The 21,138-nt window shown below is 44.8% G+C and overlaps 1 protein-coding gene across 1 annotated transcript in view; it reads right to left on the bottom strand.

The window, feature by feature from the left end:
• Positions 1-21,138, bottom strand: part of BCAN (brevican) — a 40,391-nt gene that overhangs the window by 11,584 nt on the left and 7,669 nt on the right. The window contains exons 6-8 of the mRNA XM_054973024.1: positions 16,762-17,001; positions 10,022-11,203; positions 309-416 (exon numbers count right to left, since the gene is read on the bottom strand). Coding sequence (XP_054828999.1) covers positions 309-416; positions 10,022-11,203; positions 16,762-17,001 — 1,530 coding nt within the window. The remainder of the gene's footprint in view (positions 1-308; positions 417-10,021; positions 11,204-16,761; positions 17,002-21,138) is intronic.

Below are 21,138 nucleotides of genomic sequence, written 5' to 3'. Positions count from 1 at the left end.
GATACGGCGCTACAAAAGAAAGCCTTGATACAATTTTACATACTTTATTAATGCGCATGAGCAATATACAGGGGAAGGAGATGAAAACTTGGGAAATGGTGCGTGCTTCATGTTCTGGAATTAGTTTTAGAAACTCTAGTTAAATTGGTATGAGAGAGGACTAGAATGCAATACTGTGCAAACTTCAACACAGTCAGTAGGATCTGAGAAATAAGTTATATAATGCTTTCGATTTTTCTAATCTTTTCATAGAAATGTCTGCGCCTTGAAATTAGAACCAGTCAAAACTGGGTGCCGGCTCTACTCACCAATCTGACAAGCATCTCCTCCGTATCCTGGCAGGCAGAGACACACAAAGTGGTCTCCCTCTTCCATGCAGGTGCCTCCATTCATACAAGGGTTTGGGATGCAGTCACCTGAAAGCAGATACAGGTGATGAATGACACTGTTGCTGTTGGAGGCAGGAGTGTTTGGAAAATGCCAAGATCATTTAGGAAAGTCACACAGCTACAAGAAAGAGCACCACCCTTTTAAATCCATTGCGTTGTCAGTTTAGGGAAAGAAGTTCCAGCAGCCCTGCTCCTGGTATATATGAGCTCCTTCAAAGATCTCCCTTTTGGTGGGTTCAGAAAAAGGCAACCCAAATGATCAAAAGCTTGGTGTACATTCTGTATGACAAAAGACTAAAGAGGGTTGGGGCTCTTTAGTTTTCAAAATAAAATGGATGATTAAGTAGGGGCATGATAAGTTTTCTACAAGATTATGCATGATGTAGAGAAAGCAGTTAGACAAACTTCTCCCATTCTTCTTTTCGTAACAATGGAACTCATGGAAATTGATGGACTGTAGATTAAGGACAGATTTTTTTAAAAAAACACTAAGCATGCTGTGTATGGAACTCATTGCCACAAGACATAGTTGGGACCATTGGGTTAGAAAACTCTAAAGGGACTAGTCATATAGTTCAGCGGAAGAGGTTCAGAGATCCATAATGGCTGATGTCCTCTACTGGGAACCTGCGCAAAAGTCTTTTGGGCAGCCACTCGGACCCCTTGAAACTCTCTTCCCTGTTCTTTGCAAGTGTCCCCCTCACCACAGCCCTTCCAGCACAAGTAAAAAAAAAAATAATTCTGGAAAGCATTTTTGATTTCCCCACTCAGTTCCTGGTATGTTTTTTTAAATTGTGGTCTGTACCAAATGAAAAGTGAATCCATATTTATGTCATTCTGTTCCATGTTGTGAGACAGTTACCTCTGAATACCAGTGGTTTGGGGGGGGGGGAATAGAGGAAAGGCCTGGAGCTATCTTGGCCTGTTTGTTGCTTCCCGGAACTGTCTGGCCTCTTTTGGAAACTGTGCTAGATATGGTTGCCAACCTCCAGACAGGGCCTGGATATCTCCCAGAATTACAGCTGATCTCCAGATTACAGAGATCAGTTCTCCTGGAGGAAATGGCAGCTTTGGAGGGTGGGCTCGATGGCATTATATCCCTTTGAGATTCCTCCCCTCTGCAAACCCCACCCTCCCCAGCCTCCCCCCCAAAGCTCTAGGAATTTCCCAACCCAGAGTTGGCAACCTAGTGCTGGACTGCATGGACTTTGCTGTGGTCTGCCAGAGCTTTTAATATGCATTGCTACTGCCGTGCTGATGCACTCCCCTTGCCACCCGTTTCCTTGCTGTGCTGTGCAGGCTGACCTCTGTTACTTCCTTCTTCTTGCCTGTCCACACTATCACCCTAATGAGGGTCAAGTCTCTGTTTGGTGTCCCATCATCAACAAAGAACACTGTTGCCTCGTCCTGCTTCATCCCTTTTGACCGCTCCTCATTCACAAAGTGAGCATCAATGGCTGCTGGTGCACAGGGCTTTTTTTCTGGGAAAAGAGGTGGTGGAACTCAGTGGGTTGCCCTTGGAGAAAATGGTCACACGGCTGGTGGCCCCGCCCCCTGATCTCCAGACAGAGGGGAGTGTAGATTGCCCTCCGCGCCGCTTTGGCGCAGAGGGCAATCTAAACTCCCCTCTGTCTGGAGATCAGGGGGCGGGGCCACCAGCCATGTGACCATTTTCAAGAGGTTCTGGAACTCCGTTCCACTGCATTCCAGCTGAAAAAAAGCCCTGGTGGTGCATAACAGTAACCTATGCTGGATCAGACCGGGGGTCCATCTCCGGCAGTGTGTTTCACAGAGTGGCCAACTAATTACCCTGGAGGGCCAACAAACAGGGCACAGAGGCCCGATTGCCTCCATATATGGAGGTTCCCTTTAGTCACCATGGCTAATAGCTACAGATGGACCTCCCCTCCTTGCAGCTCATTCTTGGTTCTGCCATTGACGCTTCTTCATCCGGCAAGCGTCTAGAAATGGATGCTGTCGGCAGCAGTAACAGCTACAATACAGAAGGAGAGTCTATACTAGGCAAGTGTTTGGCATCAACATCTGATCTCTCCTGAGCTGTTCTCATTGTTCACCTGCCTGGGCAGGTAGGGAGGGAATTCAGTAATCTCTTAGCAGGGGACCAAGTTGCCACCTTTGCATAGCACAATAGGGTAAGTGGTGGCGGCCACTGCGGTGCCATGGCATGTCAGGAGTTGGTAATGGACCCTCCTGAAGTACTCAGGCCTTGGCAGCTGCTCAACAATGATAATGCCGGCCCACTTGAAGCACGATCTTCTAATGCGCAAGTTCCTATCCCATCTAACATGTGCCATAACATCTTTATGGTGCATTGCCCTACATTTACCCTGCCCTGACTATATCATTTTGAGGAACTCACCCAGATGTATTTTGCACATCACATTAAAAACCAATCTGTCCCAGCTACCAGTATGATACTCATTGTATGCTGGGCAGAATTCATATGGGAAGTTCTACCTAACAACACAGATGGGATGGGGTGGGATTTGCCGGGGGGGGGCTCAACCCAGTGAGAAGAAGTTAACTAGATCAGCTCTTGAAGATTTTAAAGTACATTTTATATTCCGAAAACATATATACGTATAGAAACTGCTGTTGAAAATCAAGGATTGAAACATGCTCAGTTGAAGAGATGGACTGATTCTGTGTAATTTTTTCCCCACATTAACAGACATTTTGGGTCTGTTCCATTGAAAGGCGGCAGTAGAGGCTGCAGGCCTGCAACCCAAAGCAGTTTGGAAGCGCCATTTTGAGTGGATGGCCAACTGGAATTAAAATGGCCCCTCTTCTGGTGGAAGAGGGGCCATTTTAATTCCAGTTGGCCATCCACTCAAAATGGCGCTTCCAAACTGCTTTTCTTCATAGAAGGGTAAAGGTAAGGAGACCCCCATATTTTTTCCCTTGAGGTATGAAGTCAACTGGGGATTAATTGTAAGTGGACAAACAACAGAGATGAAGTGGAGGGGGGGATCTACCACTTTTCTGCTCCTGATGCCAGCTGCCAAGGCAGTTTTTCATTTAAGAAACTGTCTGAGGCGAAGGACCGCACAACTGAACACTGTGTCGTTTAATGCCAACTCCAGAACAGAGACGAACGAACATTCCCTGCTGTATTTCTTTCTGTGTTTATCTATACTTTTTGTCAACACCTTCAATTTTGTGATCTTCACTGTGGTTGGTACATCATATACAGCTTACATGCTGGCAACCCACAACTGATATGGCATTTAGGCGTAAAATGTATGCCAATTTTAGGAATCATATATGCGTTATGTACGGTGCTGATTTATTGATGCATAATTTTGAAAAACGCATTTGTTTTAAAGGGAAAAAATCCTGTGTGAGGGAACAGAAAGGGTATAAAAATAAAACACTGTGCGTTTGATTTGCACAAGGAAGAAGTGGATTTAAAAAAAAAGAAGTTTAGGGTTTCAAACAGCAGGAAGGAGAAGGAATACCAGAAGTACAGCAACAAAATATGGTTGTGAGTTAGGCATATGTCTCTTAGTTTATGTTATGTATGTGTGTGCCTGTCAATCGACTTACAGTGACAGCAAGATGCTTTCCAGGCAAGAGACATTCAGAGGTGGTTTGCCATTGCCTGCCTCTGCAGAGCAACCCCAATCTTCCTTAGCTGTCTCCCATCCAATTACTAACCAAGGATGACCCTGCTTAGCTTCTGAGATCTGACAAGATCAGGCTATACCATGCTGCCTTCCCACTTCCAGCCAAAACTGCCTCCTATGACCTGTGTAGGACAACAGATGCAGTCAGTGTGTAAAAGAAGGCAAGGATATGAATTGTATATTAATGGTAACACAGGTAAACGCTTCAGTACCTGAGGGCATTTGATTGCTGAATTCAAGGCTGCTATATTAATAAAATGCACAAAATGTTATTTGTTAAAATGGAGTTCATGGGAAAAATTTGATTACCTGGGGGGAAGGGGGGTGAGTTCACTACAAACCACAAACATCTTAAGCAGGACAAGATGTTTCTGAAATTCCCACCTGAACTTCTCTCCCCAGTTAGAGATTCTCAACTTGCATGGTTTTCAAGTTTTGTGCAAACATAGCCTGCCACTGCTAATAGTCCCTTCAGTTCATTTATGCTTCCCCACTGCTTCCTATTCCCATTGCTCAGGAGCACACTGATAAAACACTGCAAATAAAGCAGTCTTGATGGGATCGTACACACGCTTGTAGATCAAGCATAATTTTTTACCAACACACAGGAACATAGGTGCGCATCACTAAAACACCATACAAAAGAATTTCAATGCAATTACACGCAAGGCTAGTGCTCTTTTTTTGCAGCATTTGTTCATTGGTAATGCAAAAGGGGAAGAAGCTGTAAATGAACTGAAGGGACAGAAAACTGCAGTAAATTGCACGTCTTTTCATGCCAGAATTAGCTTACAAATGCCCCTAGTTAAGACTCACAATAACAGCTAAGTACCAATCAACCAGGCTTGACTGTGCCTCTGCACATCTATAGAAATGTAAGCTTCTAATGACTGAAGTGTATTAACCTAACTGCACTGAACCTCTTCTGTTCAAGGTATGTCCTTGAACCTCTTAGTCTTATCTTGCAAAACAAGGATAGATCTTGCCTATGCATTAGCAAAAAAAGCCCGTCAAGTGCTGAAAAAGGGCTGTGCCAGATGTTCACTTCTGCGTGTCCATGTTTGTTCTTGACCAACGGCTTTTGGGCTTTTTGAGCCAACCAGTTTTTGCCCCTTTCCCTTATGATTGGTTATTTGGCAAGTAAATTAGTAGCACATGATGAAGAAAAGGATTATTGTAGTGATGCTAGAATGTCATTGATGTATCCCTAAAACAGAGGGAAGTAGTGATATCCTGCCGTATGCAATTCCTGGTGATGGTGTGGCTTTCTCCTGGACATTCCCTAATCAGTGACCATTCATCTTCTCCTATTTATCCAGCTGTTCCAGAGGAGAAGGCAGATTGAGAGACAGACACTTGAACATGGGTAGGGTATTATTGTATAGGAAGGGGAAGACCACTTCGTTCCACCACTTGATCTTTGACTCCCTTCTCAGCATTGACAGCACAGTCCTAAGCAGAGATGTGCCCTGGGTCCCAGGGAACCACAGCATTCACAAACCCTTTATCTCACACCCTTTCATCTATTAGACCAAAGCAACAAGAGGCTAGTCCTCAATGAGAAATGTAACTTTTATCTGAGCAGTTGTCATGTCTGAGCCCCATCCATGCCAATACAGATGCTACTGTCAGCAATACAAGTGGTCTAAACTAATGTTTCATGCTGTAACTTTATGTCATATTGCCAATGCCATAACTGTTTCTTTCCTTCTGACATGCAGTTTTTTCTACGTGGAGGAATTTTTCTTTTTATGGAAAAAAAATGAAGTCATGGATGCTCCGACCTGCACTCTAAAGCAGGAAAGCCTAGATTCTGTGCTCCATCTAATTATAAGTCAAATACTTTAACTTATTAGGGTCAGAGGTGCTGGTTGTTTCACTGAGGGCTCCTGCAACAGAACCCGTGAGGTTCACCCAGGTGCATCAAGGTGAAGCTATACAAAAACAGAAAGCTCACAATGCATCCTTCAGTGGGCCCAGCTTGCTCCTGGCTTCACGAAGTAACAGACATGCACACCAACTCAAAGAAAGCCAGATCACTCTTAAGTCTTGTCCCTCCATAAATGTTTCAGATGAATTATTCACCTTGTCCCTTTTAAGTTTAAAAGCACCCATGAATGGCCATGCATTTAACCATTCACCCTTTAACCATTAGTCACCTTATCAAAAGGTACAACACCTTTCAAAGGACATTTTAGAGATGAAATGTGAGGGGGGTGGTTAGTGACATCGCAGGGGGATGAGGAAATAGGCAGTCAGCTCTGCACACAAGCAGCCTCCATTGCAATCATGCACAAACATTCTTCCCCATAAGAACATAGTAGAGCCCTACTGGATCAGACCCATGGTCTGTCTAGTTTACGTCCATCTAGTCCAGCATCCGGTCTTGCACAGTGGCCAACTCAGTTACTCTGGAGAGCTGACAAGGCCTTCCCCTGATGTTGCCTCTTGGCACTGGTATTCAGAGGTTTATTGCCTCCTAGGGCCAAGCTAGACGTACAGGCTTTTAAAGAGTTGGGTCTGGGTTCCGCAGTAGGGTTGCCAGGTCCCTCTATTCTCCCACCGGGAGGGTTGGGACATGGCACTAATCTTCCGCTGGCTCCCTGTATGTCCTCTCGTGTGCACTTTGTGCGCACGCACTCTGGAACCAGCGTGATGACGTCACTTCCAGAAGTGACATCACCATGCCCGGGCACACGGCAATGTCACTTCCATAAGTGATGTCATCATGATGGCTCCTGCACAACGCATGGGCTGATCCAGCCCGTTTAATGAAGTGCAGGAATGCTCCCATGGCTGGCGCGACGACGTCACTTACAGAAGTAATGTTGCTGTGCTGGTTGGGAGTAGACATGGGCACGAACGGGAAAAAAAATCCAAACACCCTGTTCATTGTTCGTTGCCATTCACAAACAATGAACACGAATGGAACATGTCCCCTTAACGAACATGTTTGGTGTTCGTGTTCGTGGCCCTTTAAAGATCCCTTTAAACTATCAGCTGGCAGGTGAGGATTCCCCCTTGCCACCTGCCAGCTGATCATTTAAAGGGCCCTTTCCTGCCACATGCAAGGGGCAGGGCCCTTTAAACACCCCACAACCCCCAGCCCCCACCCCCTGCTCCACTCAAGCACCACCAGGCTGCTGCTGCTGGGTGCAAGAGGGACGGAGAGGTTCTCTCTGTCCCTCTGACAGCAGACAGAACCAGTGCTGCCGCGGGGCCACTTCTGCCCACTGTCACAGAGACGAGGAGAATCTCCTTGTCCCTCTGACAGCGGGGAGAGCCGGCACCGCTTCAGGGCTGTTTCTGCCCACTGTCAGAGGGACGAGGAGCGACTCCCCTAGTCCCTCTGACCGTGGGCAGAGCCGGTGTTGCGGGGCTGCTCCTTCCCGGTGCCAGTGGGACAGAAAGATTCTCTCCGTCCCTCTCGCACCGGGAGAGCCGGCACCACCCCCTTTGCTGTCATTTTCTGTTCACAGTGGCAAAAACTGTACTGCCTGTTGGAAGCTACTTTGAGGGGTTACAAAACTGACCTTCCCAATGTCCAATACCCACCAAATTTGCAGGGGACATAGTCCTCTGAAGACCCCCCAAGTTTCAGAGAGATTGCAGCCCAGGAAAGGTATGATTCATGGGTGCCCCCCACCCTTGCTGTCTATTTCTCTTCTGAGTGGCAAAAACTGGACTGTCTGCTGGAAGCTGAAGGGTTCAAGCTAGAAGGAAAGCCAGAAGGAGTTTAGACAGAGTTCAGTCCCTGCTGTTGCCAGGGGAATTGATTGAAAGGCACCAGACTGCCTGGCTTGACAAATGCCTGCTGAATGTAACGAACAAGGCTTGCGACGACCACCTGTTCGTTTGGAATGGGGACTCACAAACAGCCCGTTTGGGAACTGACGAACGGCCTGTTCGTGGGTTTTTTTCATTCGTATTGCTGTTCGTGCCCATATCTAGTTGGGAGTGTGCTCTGGGAGCTTGCCCCCTCCTGCTGATCGCCCAGTGATCGGTGGATGAGGGGGCAAATTCCCAGGAGTTTGCACCTGGGAACCCTATTCCGCAGCCATACGGCAGTTAAAAAGTAAATGGCTGTTACAAAATAGAGGAGGGCCCAAATAGCCTTGGAGTACTTCTGTCAGGGAAGAAAAAGCTCCTCCCTCCCCCCTCAAGCCATTTCCCCATGTCACAATAACACAGGATTTTCCCCTCCCATTTTTACTGCTCCACATACACAGAACACTCCACGTAGAGCAGAAAAAAACAGGGGGGAAACTCCCTTCCATGCTATTTCGACAGGGAGAAATGCCTTGAGGGAGAGGGGAGGACCTCATCCTCCCCGAAGGAGGCCATTTACAATCTCCTTAATTTTTAACAGCAATTCTTCCTCCAATTCTGCAGAGAACTCAAGTGGGGAACTCTTTAAAAACCTGCACGTTTAGCTTGGCCCTGAAAGTGGAGATTCCCAAGGTCATTAAGGGCTACAGAGATTGGCTGCTGACATGAAGAGATAGGTTTGAACAGAGAGGTTGTTGCCACCCAGGCCCCTCCATTCCATATGTGTTGTATCCATCTATTCCCCCAGCGAGGACGCCATCAATGTGAGAACTAGCAGTGGAAGAGCTCCCCACAGCTCACCTCATAATTACCTCAGTTATCCTGGGCTCTCACAGAGCATTCTCAGTATATGTTTAAAGGTTTTCCTGAGGGTACTTCAAGAAAGCTCAGAATGGTGGAACTACTGGTGACACTCTCTGCCAGCTTGCCCCCTCCCCTTTCCTAAGAAAACACCGTTGTGAAGGTGAAGGATGAATCAGTAGTATCCTCATAAGATCAGGGCCATCTGTTGCCATTAGGGTGTGTGGTATGTAGAGGAAAATCGGCAAACCCAATGGACAGCAGTGAGAGAAAGGTTGATTCCTTCTGACCGACCCATATCTTGCTCAAATATGACAATACTCCTGCAGTGCCCCCTTCCTTTCCCTTTTATATGTTGCTTTCCAACCTTACCTGTTTCCTGCCTCCCTTGTTTTTCTCACAAGTAGGCCTTTATTCTCAAGCAGGCTATTGATCACAAGGAAGATATCTGGCTTAGGAGCGGCTGCTTCCTCTGTAGCTCATCATGGGAGTTTTTTTTAGCATAACCAGGAATGTTCAGTCTTATAGCTGAGGTAACTTCTGTCACGTAACTTCTGAGGTAACTTCTGTCACTATCAGCCAACCCTCTCTGCCAAAGGTCCCCCCGCCCTTGCAAAGGTTGATGAGTTAAGAAAGGAGGGTATCAGCAAAAGGGGCAGGTTGGCGGCAAGTCTGTTATAAAGTGGGGTCAAAATTCAGTGGGGTTCTTGCGGGCTCAGGTCATAAAGGGCTGGGGGAGGGGTGAACCATCAATTTCTTCATAAGAAATGACCCCATTCCAAAACTTGGATGTATCACACATCAAAAGGTGACTGCGTATACCTGGAGTCGAATTGTGAGCTTAGATAACATGAGGGCCATTTGTTCATTAATGGAGGGGGAAAGGACAAGAACATGAGGGAAAGTGAAGACAATAGGAGACACACACAGTGGGAAGCACACATCCAGCCATGTCGTTTTCTTCTAGAAATCTTTTAATTTTCTTCTTTCTTTTTGTTAGTCCCCTTATTACAATGATTTATGAGCAGCGCTTTTCTCGTCAACGCGTTTGTTTTTTCATGAAAACAGTCGTTAAAACACTTCACAGAAGTAGGAGAGATTAAAAGAACATGCACTCTCTTAGAACTAATTTTTCATTTGTTTGTTTGTTTGACAAAACGTGTGCTTCTCCAGTTCCTTTACCTTCCCCAATCCAGGTGATGAGGAAGGAGGAAGAAGAGAGAAAGAGAAAGACATATACAAACAAGAAAGCACAGCTCAGAAAGAACATCATTAGTTTGTGGGGCAGGGTTTAGTGTGAGAGTTCAGCCAAAATGGCTGCCACAAGAGCCAAGGCAGTACAGCCGAAGGGGTTACCTGAAATGTTCGCACCTGCTCCGAGGCTGGCGCTTTCGGTGGGCAGGATGGGCAGAGGGTGGGCAGTGGTCAAGGAGGGCTGGGTAAATGGAGTGCCCATAAATGTTGAACCTTCAGAGACACCCTCTGTGAGGGAGGTGGTCACTTCTTCATGTCCATCATGTTCTCCTGGTCCTTCAGTTGGCAATGAGTCCACCATGGCCTTCGTGATTGTCGTAAGGGTGTCTGTTTCTTCATCAGATTCATCTGTGCTTGGATCTGTCTTAGTGCTTACATCATACATCTCAGTGGCCTCTTCCGTCTCATGCTCCTCCCAAGGGAGATGGATGTCAATGGGGTGTCCCAACTCAAAACTGGCTGTTGTCTCCTCAGGACTGGAAGTGGCAATGGTGGGTGAAAGCCACACAGACCCAGAGTGCTCCTCGCTGTCTTCTTGAAGACTGGCAGTCATGGTATTGAGGGGCAAGGATAACAATGTGTCCCCTGTTGGTGTCATCTCCATGGGTGTGGCTGTCCCCAGAGGCACAGCCCCTGAAAATTCTGCATCTCCTGATTCACCAGGATGGCTGAGGGAAGGGGTGTTTGTAAGTCCAGACATGAGCCCACTTTGTGGGGTCGGATGGGGCTGTTTGGCCTTCTGACTTGCATCTGGGTTAGTGACTGTTGCAGAGATGTCAGGCAACCCTGAATCTTCAGGCTGATGGGGAAAACCGGATTCTTCCAGATCACTAAAACTGGCATTACGTTCTACCTGTTCCAGAGGGATGACCTTTTCCTCAGCCACAATCTCAGAAGCAGATGAAGATGATGCCTTGTGCACCCCGTCGGAAGATCCTGCCCCACTACTTGCTTCATGAGTATCTAAGTTATCAGATGAGCCATTTTCTGTGGCCCTTTCCCTTCCATGCTGCTGAGATGGGGCAGGGGCAGGATCTGCTACGCTGTGGGGTTTCTTCTTGTCCTTTGACTTGCTGAACTCTGGAGAGATTTTGGGCCACGCCTGAGACTGATGTTCGATTACGGAATCTTCCCTGTCTGACTCGGCCTCCCTTAGAATGGCTTCTGAAGGATGGAGTAGATTGTGCCCATCATCAGGTTCCTCTTCAACCTGCAAGCCTGGATTCAACATCTGATTGTCTTCAATACTCAAGGCTTCTTTGGAGTCAGCCTCTGCTGCTTCACCTGCAAAATTCCAAAAGACGCAAATGAGACATTAAGAGCTGATTCCTTTCCAAAGAATTGCTTATGTTCTGTTTCAGCATTTTCTTCAACTCTGTACTGGATTTTCGCTAATGTTATGTCTTTGTAAACTTGTATTTATTTACCCTATAGCATTGTTTATGAAATTGTCCTTGATACAGACTGTACAACTCTCACTCTGTGTAATCCGCCTTGAGTCTTAGAGCCCAACTACAAGTGACGAATGACACAGGTTGGACACTTGTCAGCTTCCCTCAGTTTTGATGGGAAATGTAGGCAGCTTGGCGGAATGTTGGATAAGTGACAGTTGAAAAGTCCATTGGACAGCAGTCGGCGATCCAAGCTGCAAGACCAGGATGCCTACATTTCCCATCAAAACTTGAGGGAAACTGACAAGTGTCCAACCTGTGTCATTCATCACTTGTAGCTTGACTCTTAGTGAGAAAGGTGGACTATAAATGACATAAATAAATAATAAATAAATAAATCCCACCCACCCCCTCATCTAGAAAAGACAACCTACAAAATGAAAATTTGCTAATCTAATCAAAGGTGAAATCTGGGCCGTTTTCACACTACTAACCTGCTTCTGTAATGTTGCGAACCATCGCGCAAAAAACGTGGAAGATAGCGTCTTCTCACGAGAGTTTTGCATGACATCACGCAAAACTCTCGCAAGAAGATGCTATCTTCCGGTTTTTTTGTGCGACGTTTCGCAACATTACGGAAGCAGGTTAGTAGTGTGAAAACGGCCCTGCATGTGATCCATTTCATGTATCACTCTAGGATAAATCCTGCAGAAAATTACTGTTAATGGAAGGAGGACAATGCAAACCAATTTCCCAACTCCTGAAGCTGTTATAGACCTTGAATTTGCTCTCATGTGTTGGGGGTGGGTTCCCTGTACCCCAGGAGCAGCATTTTAAGGTGCAATTGGAGGTAAAGCAGGAGGCAAGGAAGTCCTACTGATGGAAATCCTTTCCACCAGCAGAAATCTTCTCCAGAAATCAAATGTGATTATCTAAGGCACTGTCTCTATGAATGGAGACATGAGACAGACTGCCACCTCTGTTAACTCCCCCCCCCCAAAAAAAACTAGAGCTGATTTAAGAGTGGGGGGCAGACAATTTCAAACTGCAAAAAAATTAGGTTTTGAATTCATCACTTCTTAGACGGCCAAAGTGGATGTGATTCAGGACACATTTAATCGGTCTCCCAAAGGAGACCGATTAAATGGTGTACTTTTTAACACCAGCACAGGGAGCTGTGAATTAGATGAGAACAGCAATGGAGTTGGGGCGGGGGTGGGTGCTTAGACATCGCCATGTGGGCCATTTGTCTGCTAAATATTGCTCACTTCCAGCTGGCTTTTATTTTTGCCAGGAAGAAAAAATATGCAGTTCTGATATCTTTTTCTGGCAAGTGGGAAAGTGTGTGTGTGTGTGAGAGAGAGAAAGAATGAGAGAGTGAGAGAGTGTGTGTGTTAAGCACACACACCCCTCTCTCACACACACATGTGCGCGTGCCCGCACACACACACCTTGGTGCCCACAGCAACCTAACTGAATTCAGAACACCTTGCGGCTTCATTAGAGAAAAAAAAATAGAGGGAAATTTTGACAGGGACTATCTGCCAATTCCCATTTCCTGTATCCAGTTTATTTTGAACCTTGGAGGATGTTCCCAGACCGATGAAAAGAACGAGTGAAAATAGTAGCACAAAATTCGGCATTGACTAAATGCTATTGGTGCTTTCACTGTCAGATGCCATTAAGTACTGAGTAGTCTTGAAATGTCAGGGCCAAATCAGCTGGATTCTGGTGATCCAGGAATAGGATATTCTAGTGGTTTTGCTGGCATGTTTATACTAGTTACTAGGTAGACTTTGAAAGTTGGGGATGTGAAGGTGGTAGAAGTAGGGTGTTTTTTCCCCCCTTCTGTGCTGTTTCCTTGGATTGCCAAAGTCCTGAAAGAAAAATGTCCTGTTCCTTTAACAGAAGTTTGATGTGTGGAAATGGGCTGGCAAAGCTTTTTATGGCATAAAGGTAAATAACATCACTTGATAAATAACATCCCATTCAGCCTCTATTAAAGACACAGAGCACTTTTCTGTAAACATTTTGGCAACTCTTATTGTTTCCCTGATGTCAAGTCCACTCCCAACCCCACAACCCACCCCTGCCTGAAGCTGAAATACGCATGGGGGTGGAGGAGAGGAAATGAGTTGCTTCAGGAGTGATCCACTTCAATTATCAAAATAAAATATTGAGTATAATATGTCAAATATAAATGGCAGCAGAATGAATATCCAATGAATACTGCCTGAATCAAAAGTATTTGATTCTGAAATCTGCATAGGAGAATGGTGAGGAAAATGGGAGGTGGTATTATGAGAAATCGAGGAAAAAAACCTTGTGTGGTGAAAAGGAATAGAGAAGTGAGGGCAGTGTTCAGCGGCAAAATCACATACATACATATATACATTGTTTTTGTTTTAAATTGTAGTCTTGGTAGCTCTATGGTGTAAAAGGGGGTGGGGAACCCTTTAAAAGGTTCTCAGAATTAACCATTTCATAGACTTTCCCCCTCACAGACACATTTTTGGCAGTTCCTGAAGGTCAAACCAGGTAAGATGGCAGCAGCTATCCTTGTTTACGGATCTGCCCAATTCACGTAGAAAGTGGGGGGAGAGATGTTTATATCTAAAGGGGTTAGTGGATGAGAGGAGCTGATCCATCTCATCCTCTGTGTTTTGCAGGCCCAGGTGTTTTTCATTCGATCCAATTTTACTTCCAATAATGTAGCTGGAATCAAGGGGGAAAGATGACCGATCGCTGGGTTTTAAGGGAAGGGAAGGGTTTATTTCCTTTCTGCCCAGCATTCCTTTTGATGTTAAAATTGGATCTTCCCACTTCGTACACATGTGAATAAACTAACACGGCTGCCACAATCACATCCAGCTTGGCCCTGAGGTAAATAAGCTTAGATTGTACAGTAATTGAAGATAGAATCTAAGAAAGTCAATGTTCCATCTTCTTTATAAAGATGCATCTTCTTCAAAGTAATTGTTAAATGCCAATGTTAATATTTAAAGCTCTAACCAAACTTTAAGGAACACTTCATCCCATATGCTGTCCACTACACTGAGGTTGCCAGGTAAGGCTCTGCTCTACATTGCCAGATTTATAAATTAGCTTAGCATGTATAAATGACAGAGCCTTTTCAGTAGTGGCACCCATTCTGAGGGAAAGAATCTTCCAAGGCATACTCTAATATGCATTTTCAAAAGATTGCAAAGGACTATTTTCCCCTGAGGTGGCCATTGTGTCTCAGGGCTGTACCAATTCACTGCAATGGCAAGTTTAGGATTGCTAGCCCAGCACTGCTTAGCGGTGGGAAACAGTGGGGGACAAGGACACATAAATTGCTGTTGCACCAACAGCACAGTATTGCTTCTAGAGTAAATGTAGAAGTGACATCATTGTGTTGGGAGACACTCTAGGATTCCACTGATATTCTATGGTTTTATCATAGAGTTTCAGTGGAATCCTAGTGTGTCACACCAATACAATGACAATACTTTCAGGCTTATATCAGAAGTGACATCATGCCATTTCCCCCTGCCTCCCTCCTGAGCTCTAGGCAATTTAGATTGGAACCCTTTTCTAGACTTACCAACAGCCTGCAGAAAATACATCCTGCCCCTTTCATACCAGCTTAATAAGATGCTGTTTGACAGGTGGTGTCATTTCCATGCCATGAAAAGCTTCACCTTCCCATTTCCACACATTAAGAATCTATTATGGGATAGGATTTTTTTCTCCAGGTTGTTGGTTGTCCTACCCTTTTCCTGACATGCTAGATTTCTAGGTGCAGGGAATTTTAAAAATATTTATGGAACATTCTGTCATGTGACTCCTCACCTCCTCACCTGCACTCCTGAAGCAGAAAAGACCCAATATTTTTTTAACCAAAAGATAAGGCAGAAATATTGTAATAGTTAAAACAAATACCACTTTCTTGGGAACTAGGCCAAGTCTTTCAGAATATAGCAACTGGCCTGGTTTTATATTTTTACCACAGGGATAGATTTTTTTTGCCCTACTTTTAAAAAATTATGCTTTATTCATCTCTTGTGTGTTGTGAGTTACCATTGTTTTAAATAATGGTGTATACTTTTCTGAGGGCTTGAGCAAGCCATGTGCAAGGATAGCCATTTAAATAGAAACTGCCCTCTCTGTAATTGCCTTTACTTAAAAGCAAATTAAAAAACAGTTGCTGACTTACTCTTTTGCTTAAAGAACAAACAAACTTCCAAATCATTGTGGGTTGGGGGTAGGGAAGTGGACTGTAGAGTTATAAAGTAAAAAAGCCTGTGTGCGGGATTTTGCTACTCTGTTTTCTTTACACTTCCCGTGATATTTCTTTATTAAATGATGAATCCATTCAAAGTGAAGGCTCATAGCAAGGCTGGGTTCAGAGAAAAATGTCAGATCATGGTTCGGCACAAAGTCAATGTACCCCAAGGGATCTTTGGGCATGCATGCTCCTTCCTCCCTCCCTTTCTTTTGCCTATTGAAATCTACTTTTTCATTGCAAGCCATCATTTGGCGTTTCATCTAAACCAGCAAACTTTGGTTCACGCTTGCCTAGCAAACAAAGTTTTGCGTGCCAGGAACAAGTCCCCGTTTGCAATCTTGGTTTGTAGGATAATAGCTCAACAATTTGGATCTAATTGTTTGCTGTTAAAGAGGAAATAATTGTATTATTGCCCACAAAGGGTAGAGAGGGTTCAAGTCAGAGGATCCCCCTGACTCATTCACATTGCAGCAAACTTTAGCTGGCATTACATCTTGACTGAACCACGAAGGAACAGAACAGACAAGCAGAGCAATCTGCTACCAGTGCTTCTAAAAAAAGTAGATTTCAGGATTTTAATTTGGTACAGAGCTATGTGAAGAAGGGGAAAGGGGGTTTAAGCCTTCTTCTCATGTATTGCCTCCCATTCCAATTAGGGGGGGGGGGTGAGAGACATAAATGATAATTTTCCCCGCTTCCTACATTCATGCAGGTCAGGGGAGGGATCAAAAAAAGCCATGCAAGGTGAAGGAGTCAACTCTCTCCCCACCATGACCCCAGTCTAAATAGGGGCTGTGCGCACCTGAAGTTTACATTTGGAAGCCACTGGTAGATCTGTAGATTTCGTCTTGTTTCATTTGAAGCTCTCTGCATGGAACACAGTTGTCTGGTTGCTACCCTTTCAAGAAAGCTGGCTGGCCCAATGAAAGATATTCTCTGTTCCAAAGGAACAAACCCTCTCCAGTTATGATTAGCAACCTTTATGCCAATAAAGGTTGCTGTGTAAGTAAGTAAGATTAGCAACCCATCTAACTTCACCCCCTCAAGATGCTCCCTGGCAGAACTCCAGAGAGGAGACCTTCCCCACCTACCATTCCTGCGTCCCTCTGCGCAACTTCCATCTCTCTCTTTTCCCCCTTCCTGGTCTCTCTGGCCTGGTCTTACGTCACAGCTAACTGGACCTGCCTTGGGCCCTGGTGGGGCCTCGGGGGCAAGCGCTGCCTCTTCAGGGGTACTGCTTGGCTGCTGAGCCTCAAGGATGTCCTCTAAAATGGGCACGGAGTAGATGGCGCCTCTGGATTCCTTCGCCACCCCATGCTCCGCTTGGGGCAGCTGCAGCTCTTCCATCTTTTCTGTCACAGTCACAATCACCTTGCTGCCCTCTGCCTCGGGGACTGGAGACTCAGAGAAGGGGCTTGTCTCTTCTGTGGGCAGAAAGAAAGTGGGATGTTACTGCCTCTGGACTTTTCTCCAGGCTCCCTCGAAAACAGCGTGGGACAGCTGTCCGTGGCAGGAACCTCACTCCAGGGAAAAGAGATGTGACAGATGTCGGTTTTATTCAGTCTCTCTGCTCTGATCAAATCTAAAACAGGCCTGGTTTTTCCAAAAAAAGGTTGAATGGGTGAGGGGAGCTGAATCCATCCTCTCCCGCTGCTTGAAGATAACCCCCTCCCCTCTTTTTGGTCCTGTCACTTCCAATACTGGAGCTGGGCATCTGAGAGCCAAGCTACAAGTGACGCCTTACCCAGGTTGGACACTTGTCAGCTTCCCTCAAGTTTTGATAGGAAATGTAGGCGTCCTGGTTTTACAGCTTGGCTCTCCATTACAGCTGCAAGACCAGGATGCCTACATTTCCCATCAAAACTTGAGGGAAGCTGACAAGTGTCCAACCTGTGTCAGGCGTCACTTGAAGCTTGGCTCTGAGCTGGAACATGAGAAGGCAAGGCAGAGAGAGACACATTTAGGGTATCGCCTCCTTCTCCCATGTTCCTCTTTTGTGTTGTAAATTAGACACACGCACCCCTTCCTCTTTCACATGAATAGGGCAGGTACATGAAGAACAACCTAGGGTTGCTTCTGAAATCCTTCTCATCCAAATTTTCTTCCCCAGTTTTGGAGTTCTGAATCCCTGGGTCACGCTTCTGTTGTGGAACCAACCACTGGGATCCTACATGGTTCTGTGCTTTATCTCCAAATTTTGCACAAACGACTTTGCATTCATAGTTCGATGCATATTTGATTTCCTCAAGCTGACCTGTGAACTTCCTGTCTCTGATTCACTGATAACACACAGGAAAAAAGCAATCTTGATGTGATCGTACATATTCATTGAATGACTTATTGACTTGCACTATGTAATCCGCTTTGAGTGTCAATGATAAAGGTGGACAACAAATAGAACAAAGATTCTTTGTGTGAAACATTCTTACCAAAAAATTAGAGCATAGATGCAATCATATATCCCCACAAGACTTCTTTCTTCTAGTTGATTTTTATCCCTTCCCCCCATTTCTATATTTCCATTGTGCATATGGACATTGAGAAAATACTGTAAAAATTCTTGATGTGATCAATAATTGCATCAAGGTTTTTAGGGGGACTGAGTGGGGGGGGGGGTGCATTGGTAAACACTGCTCCCAAAGAATCTTCTTGTTGGAAGTGTAGACAAGATCACATCGAGATTGCTCTTTTGCAGTGTTTCATCAATTGGGAGGGGAGGAGATGCAAAATAGATGAAGCAACAGAAAATAGCAGCAAACTACACATATTTCAGAAATACTCCAAGTTGAACTGGAATTAATGAGAAATGCAATGCAGGGGTTTTTTTCTGGGAAAAGAGATGGCAGAACTCTCAAAAGGGAAATGAGGAAGAAACACACGGGATTCTTTGAAATAATATTATTTTCACACATTATTGCTAAGTATTTCCAAGAGGTGCTGGAGCTCCATTCCACCACATTCCCGCTGAAAAAAAGCCCTGGCAGTAACATTTCAGGACAATAAAGAATGGAATGGTGGAAATCATCTCTACAAGACCAGTTTTCACAACCCATTTCCAAATATCTGAGATATTTAATTAAATATCTCCCTTCCTCCATCCAATAATGTAGCTGGTGCCATTATATCTAATTTAGCCAGTCATGAGGCTTAGAAGTCTCAGTTAATAGAATATGGGTTCTAAAGCATGCTACCCCTATAACATATCCCAGAGTCTGATTCTAGCAAAGAATATTGGGAGACAGATTAAATATCAGATAGTCTTCCAGACCACCACTGCTCGGTTTAGAATTTCACTCTCTCCATGGATTTGATGAGAGTAGACGGAGATTGCATCATCTCACCCAGTTTGAAAGTTTGCACACTGTTTCTTGCCTTAGATCCAGAGGAGTTAGCTGTGTGAGTCTGTAGCTGCAAAATAGTAAAGAGTCCAGTAGCACCTTTAAGACTAACCAACTTTATTGTAGCATAAGCTTTCGAGTAGATACTCACCCCTCCCCTCACCACCTATATATCTCTGGCCAGTTTCGTCATACCCTCCATACATCTGACGAAGAGAGCTGTGGTTCTCGAAAGCTAATGCTATAATAAAGTTGGTTAGTCTTAAAGGTGCTTCTGGACTCTTTACTATTTTGTTTCTTGCCTGTTGCAGATGTGTGTCTCTTGAGCCGGTGGCTAAGGGAACTAATTTTCAGCCTGGAATCAGAGGCTACCTTGGTAGCTGTTCAGAACAAGGCCTGTACTGCAATTGGTACAACTCCCGTAGAAGTCTTTTGCTAAGGAGGCCTGGTTGGCCCTGTCACTTTAGGGAGTTAATCGAGTTCTTTTTTCCTCCAACCTTTAAAATGGGTGTTGTTATTGCTGTCGTTTTTTAATTTCCTACCAGCTTTTACTTGCTACATTTATGATCTATACATTTTTATAATCAGTTCTGCAAAAAAAAAAAAGCTGCGCAAAATGAAATTTGCCCTTCTATGTAACTAGCCCTGACCTGGATAGCCCAGCCAAGCCTGATGTTGTCAGAGCTCAGAAGCTAAGCAAGGTCAACCTTGGTTAGTAATTGGATGGAGAACTTCCAATGAAGACCAGGGTTGCTAAGGCAGACCATGGCCAACAACCTCTGTTAACAACTGGAAAAAACAGCTGTTTTCCCCAAACTTATTATAGTACTGTTGAGAAGATACAATGGAGGACAGGAGAACAATGTAAGCTACCTTGGGTCTCCTTTGGGGACAAAGGTGGGGTATAAATGAAATAAATCAACAAACAACAGAGACTTCTGTAGCACCACTTCTCAGCCCGACTGTTCTGTGTGCTTCAATCTGTATGAATTGTGAGCATCACAATCTGGTAATATGAACAGCCCTTTTGAATTTCAGAAGTTTCTACCTGCTTTTAAAGAACACTTCCTTTAACAGATTAAAACTTCCATTAAGTTATCCTTCATACTCTTTGAGTACTCTGCCTGCGGTGTTTACACAGCAGGGGATTTATTTATGATTAAAGTGGTAGTGGTTTTACAAAATCCACCTTGAGCCAGGGGGTATCTTATTTGGGCAGTGGGAATCTTGGCTGCTTATCTTCCAACATTTCATGAATAAGAATAGTGTCGTGCTTATTTATTTATTTTTATTTTATTTATAGCATACCTATGTCACCTTTCCACCCAATTCAGGGCCCTCAAGGCAACAAAAATGTTGCAGTTCTTGCAATACTCCTATTCTCAAGAGTTACTAGCCATGCTGTCCCAATACCCTTACACTTTTCTGACAGTTCTGCTCTCCAGTTGTTAGTTTACTATGAAATAGCCTGACTAACATTGGTTTAAAAGCCAATAGGGTGATGGCTTTTTTTTGGTTAAAGGTGTGTTGAAAAAATAAAATTGCCCTATAATAGGTTATCATTAGAGATGGGCACAAATGGGGGAAATTGCGGTTCGTGGTGATTTGTGGTTTGTCACTTCCAGGGGCCGTAGAATGGCCCCTTTGACAGTGAGAGATGCCAAACTCACAGGAAGTCTTCAGCAGGCTCTTCTCCAGCCACCCTCCAAGTTTGGTGAAGATTGGATTTCATATGTCCAAGTTATAGACCCCCAAAGCAGGTACCTCCAGGAAAGTTATACTCCTTCTGCTCTTATAGAGCAGAATGGGAGATCTCTGGTTGGCAGCCACAGCTGCCTATCAAGCTTTGGAGGGCTGACATTGGTGTTTCCAGAGCTGCAGAAGGTCTGCAGAAGTCCATTCCTCCCCCTCCCCCGTTGCCTAGGGAATTGATTGATCAGTGCCAGGCTGTCTGCAGTGATGAACTGGAAAATGAACCAAACGAACCGCTCTAAAAATCACACTGGTTCGTCGTGGTTCATCAAAAATGCCCTCCGACGAACTGCTGGTTGTGAACCAAAGACCGGCCCAATTCGTGACGAACTTTGGTTCATATTTCAGTTTGTGCTCATTTCTAGTTATCATCATTTTAGAATATACCTCAGCAGCTGCCAAGTGTGAAATGGCAGGCTGTGCATTGTATAGCACCTTAGTGTTCATGTGCATGCCTTGACATGGATT

Source organism: Eublepharis macularius, chromosome 1 (genome assembly GCF_028583425.1).
Source record: "Eublepharis macularius isolate TG4126 chromosome 1, MPM_Emac_v1.0, whole genome shotgun sequence".
In the NCBI taxonomy this organism is placed as follows: Eukaryota; Metazoa; Chordata; class Lepidosauria; order Squamata; family Eublepharidae; genus Eublepharis; species Eublepharis macularius.
This window is presented reverse-complemented; position numbering and strand designations above follow the sequence as displayed.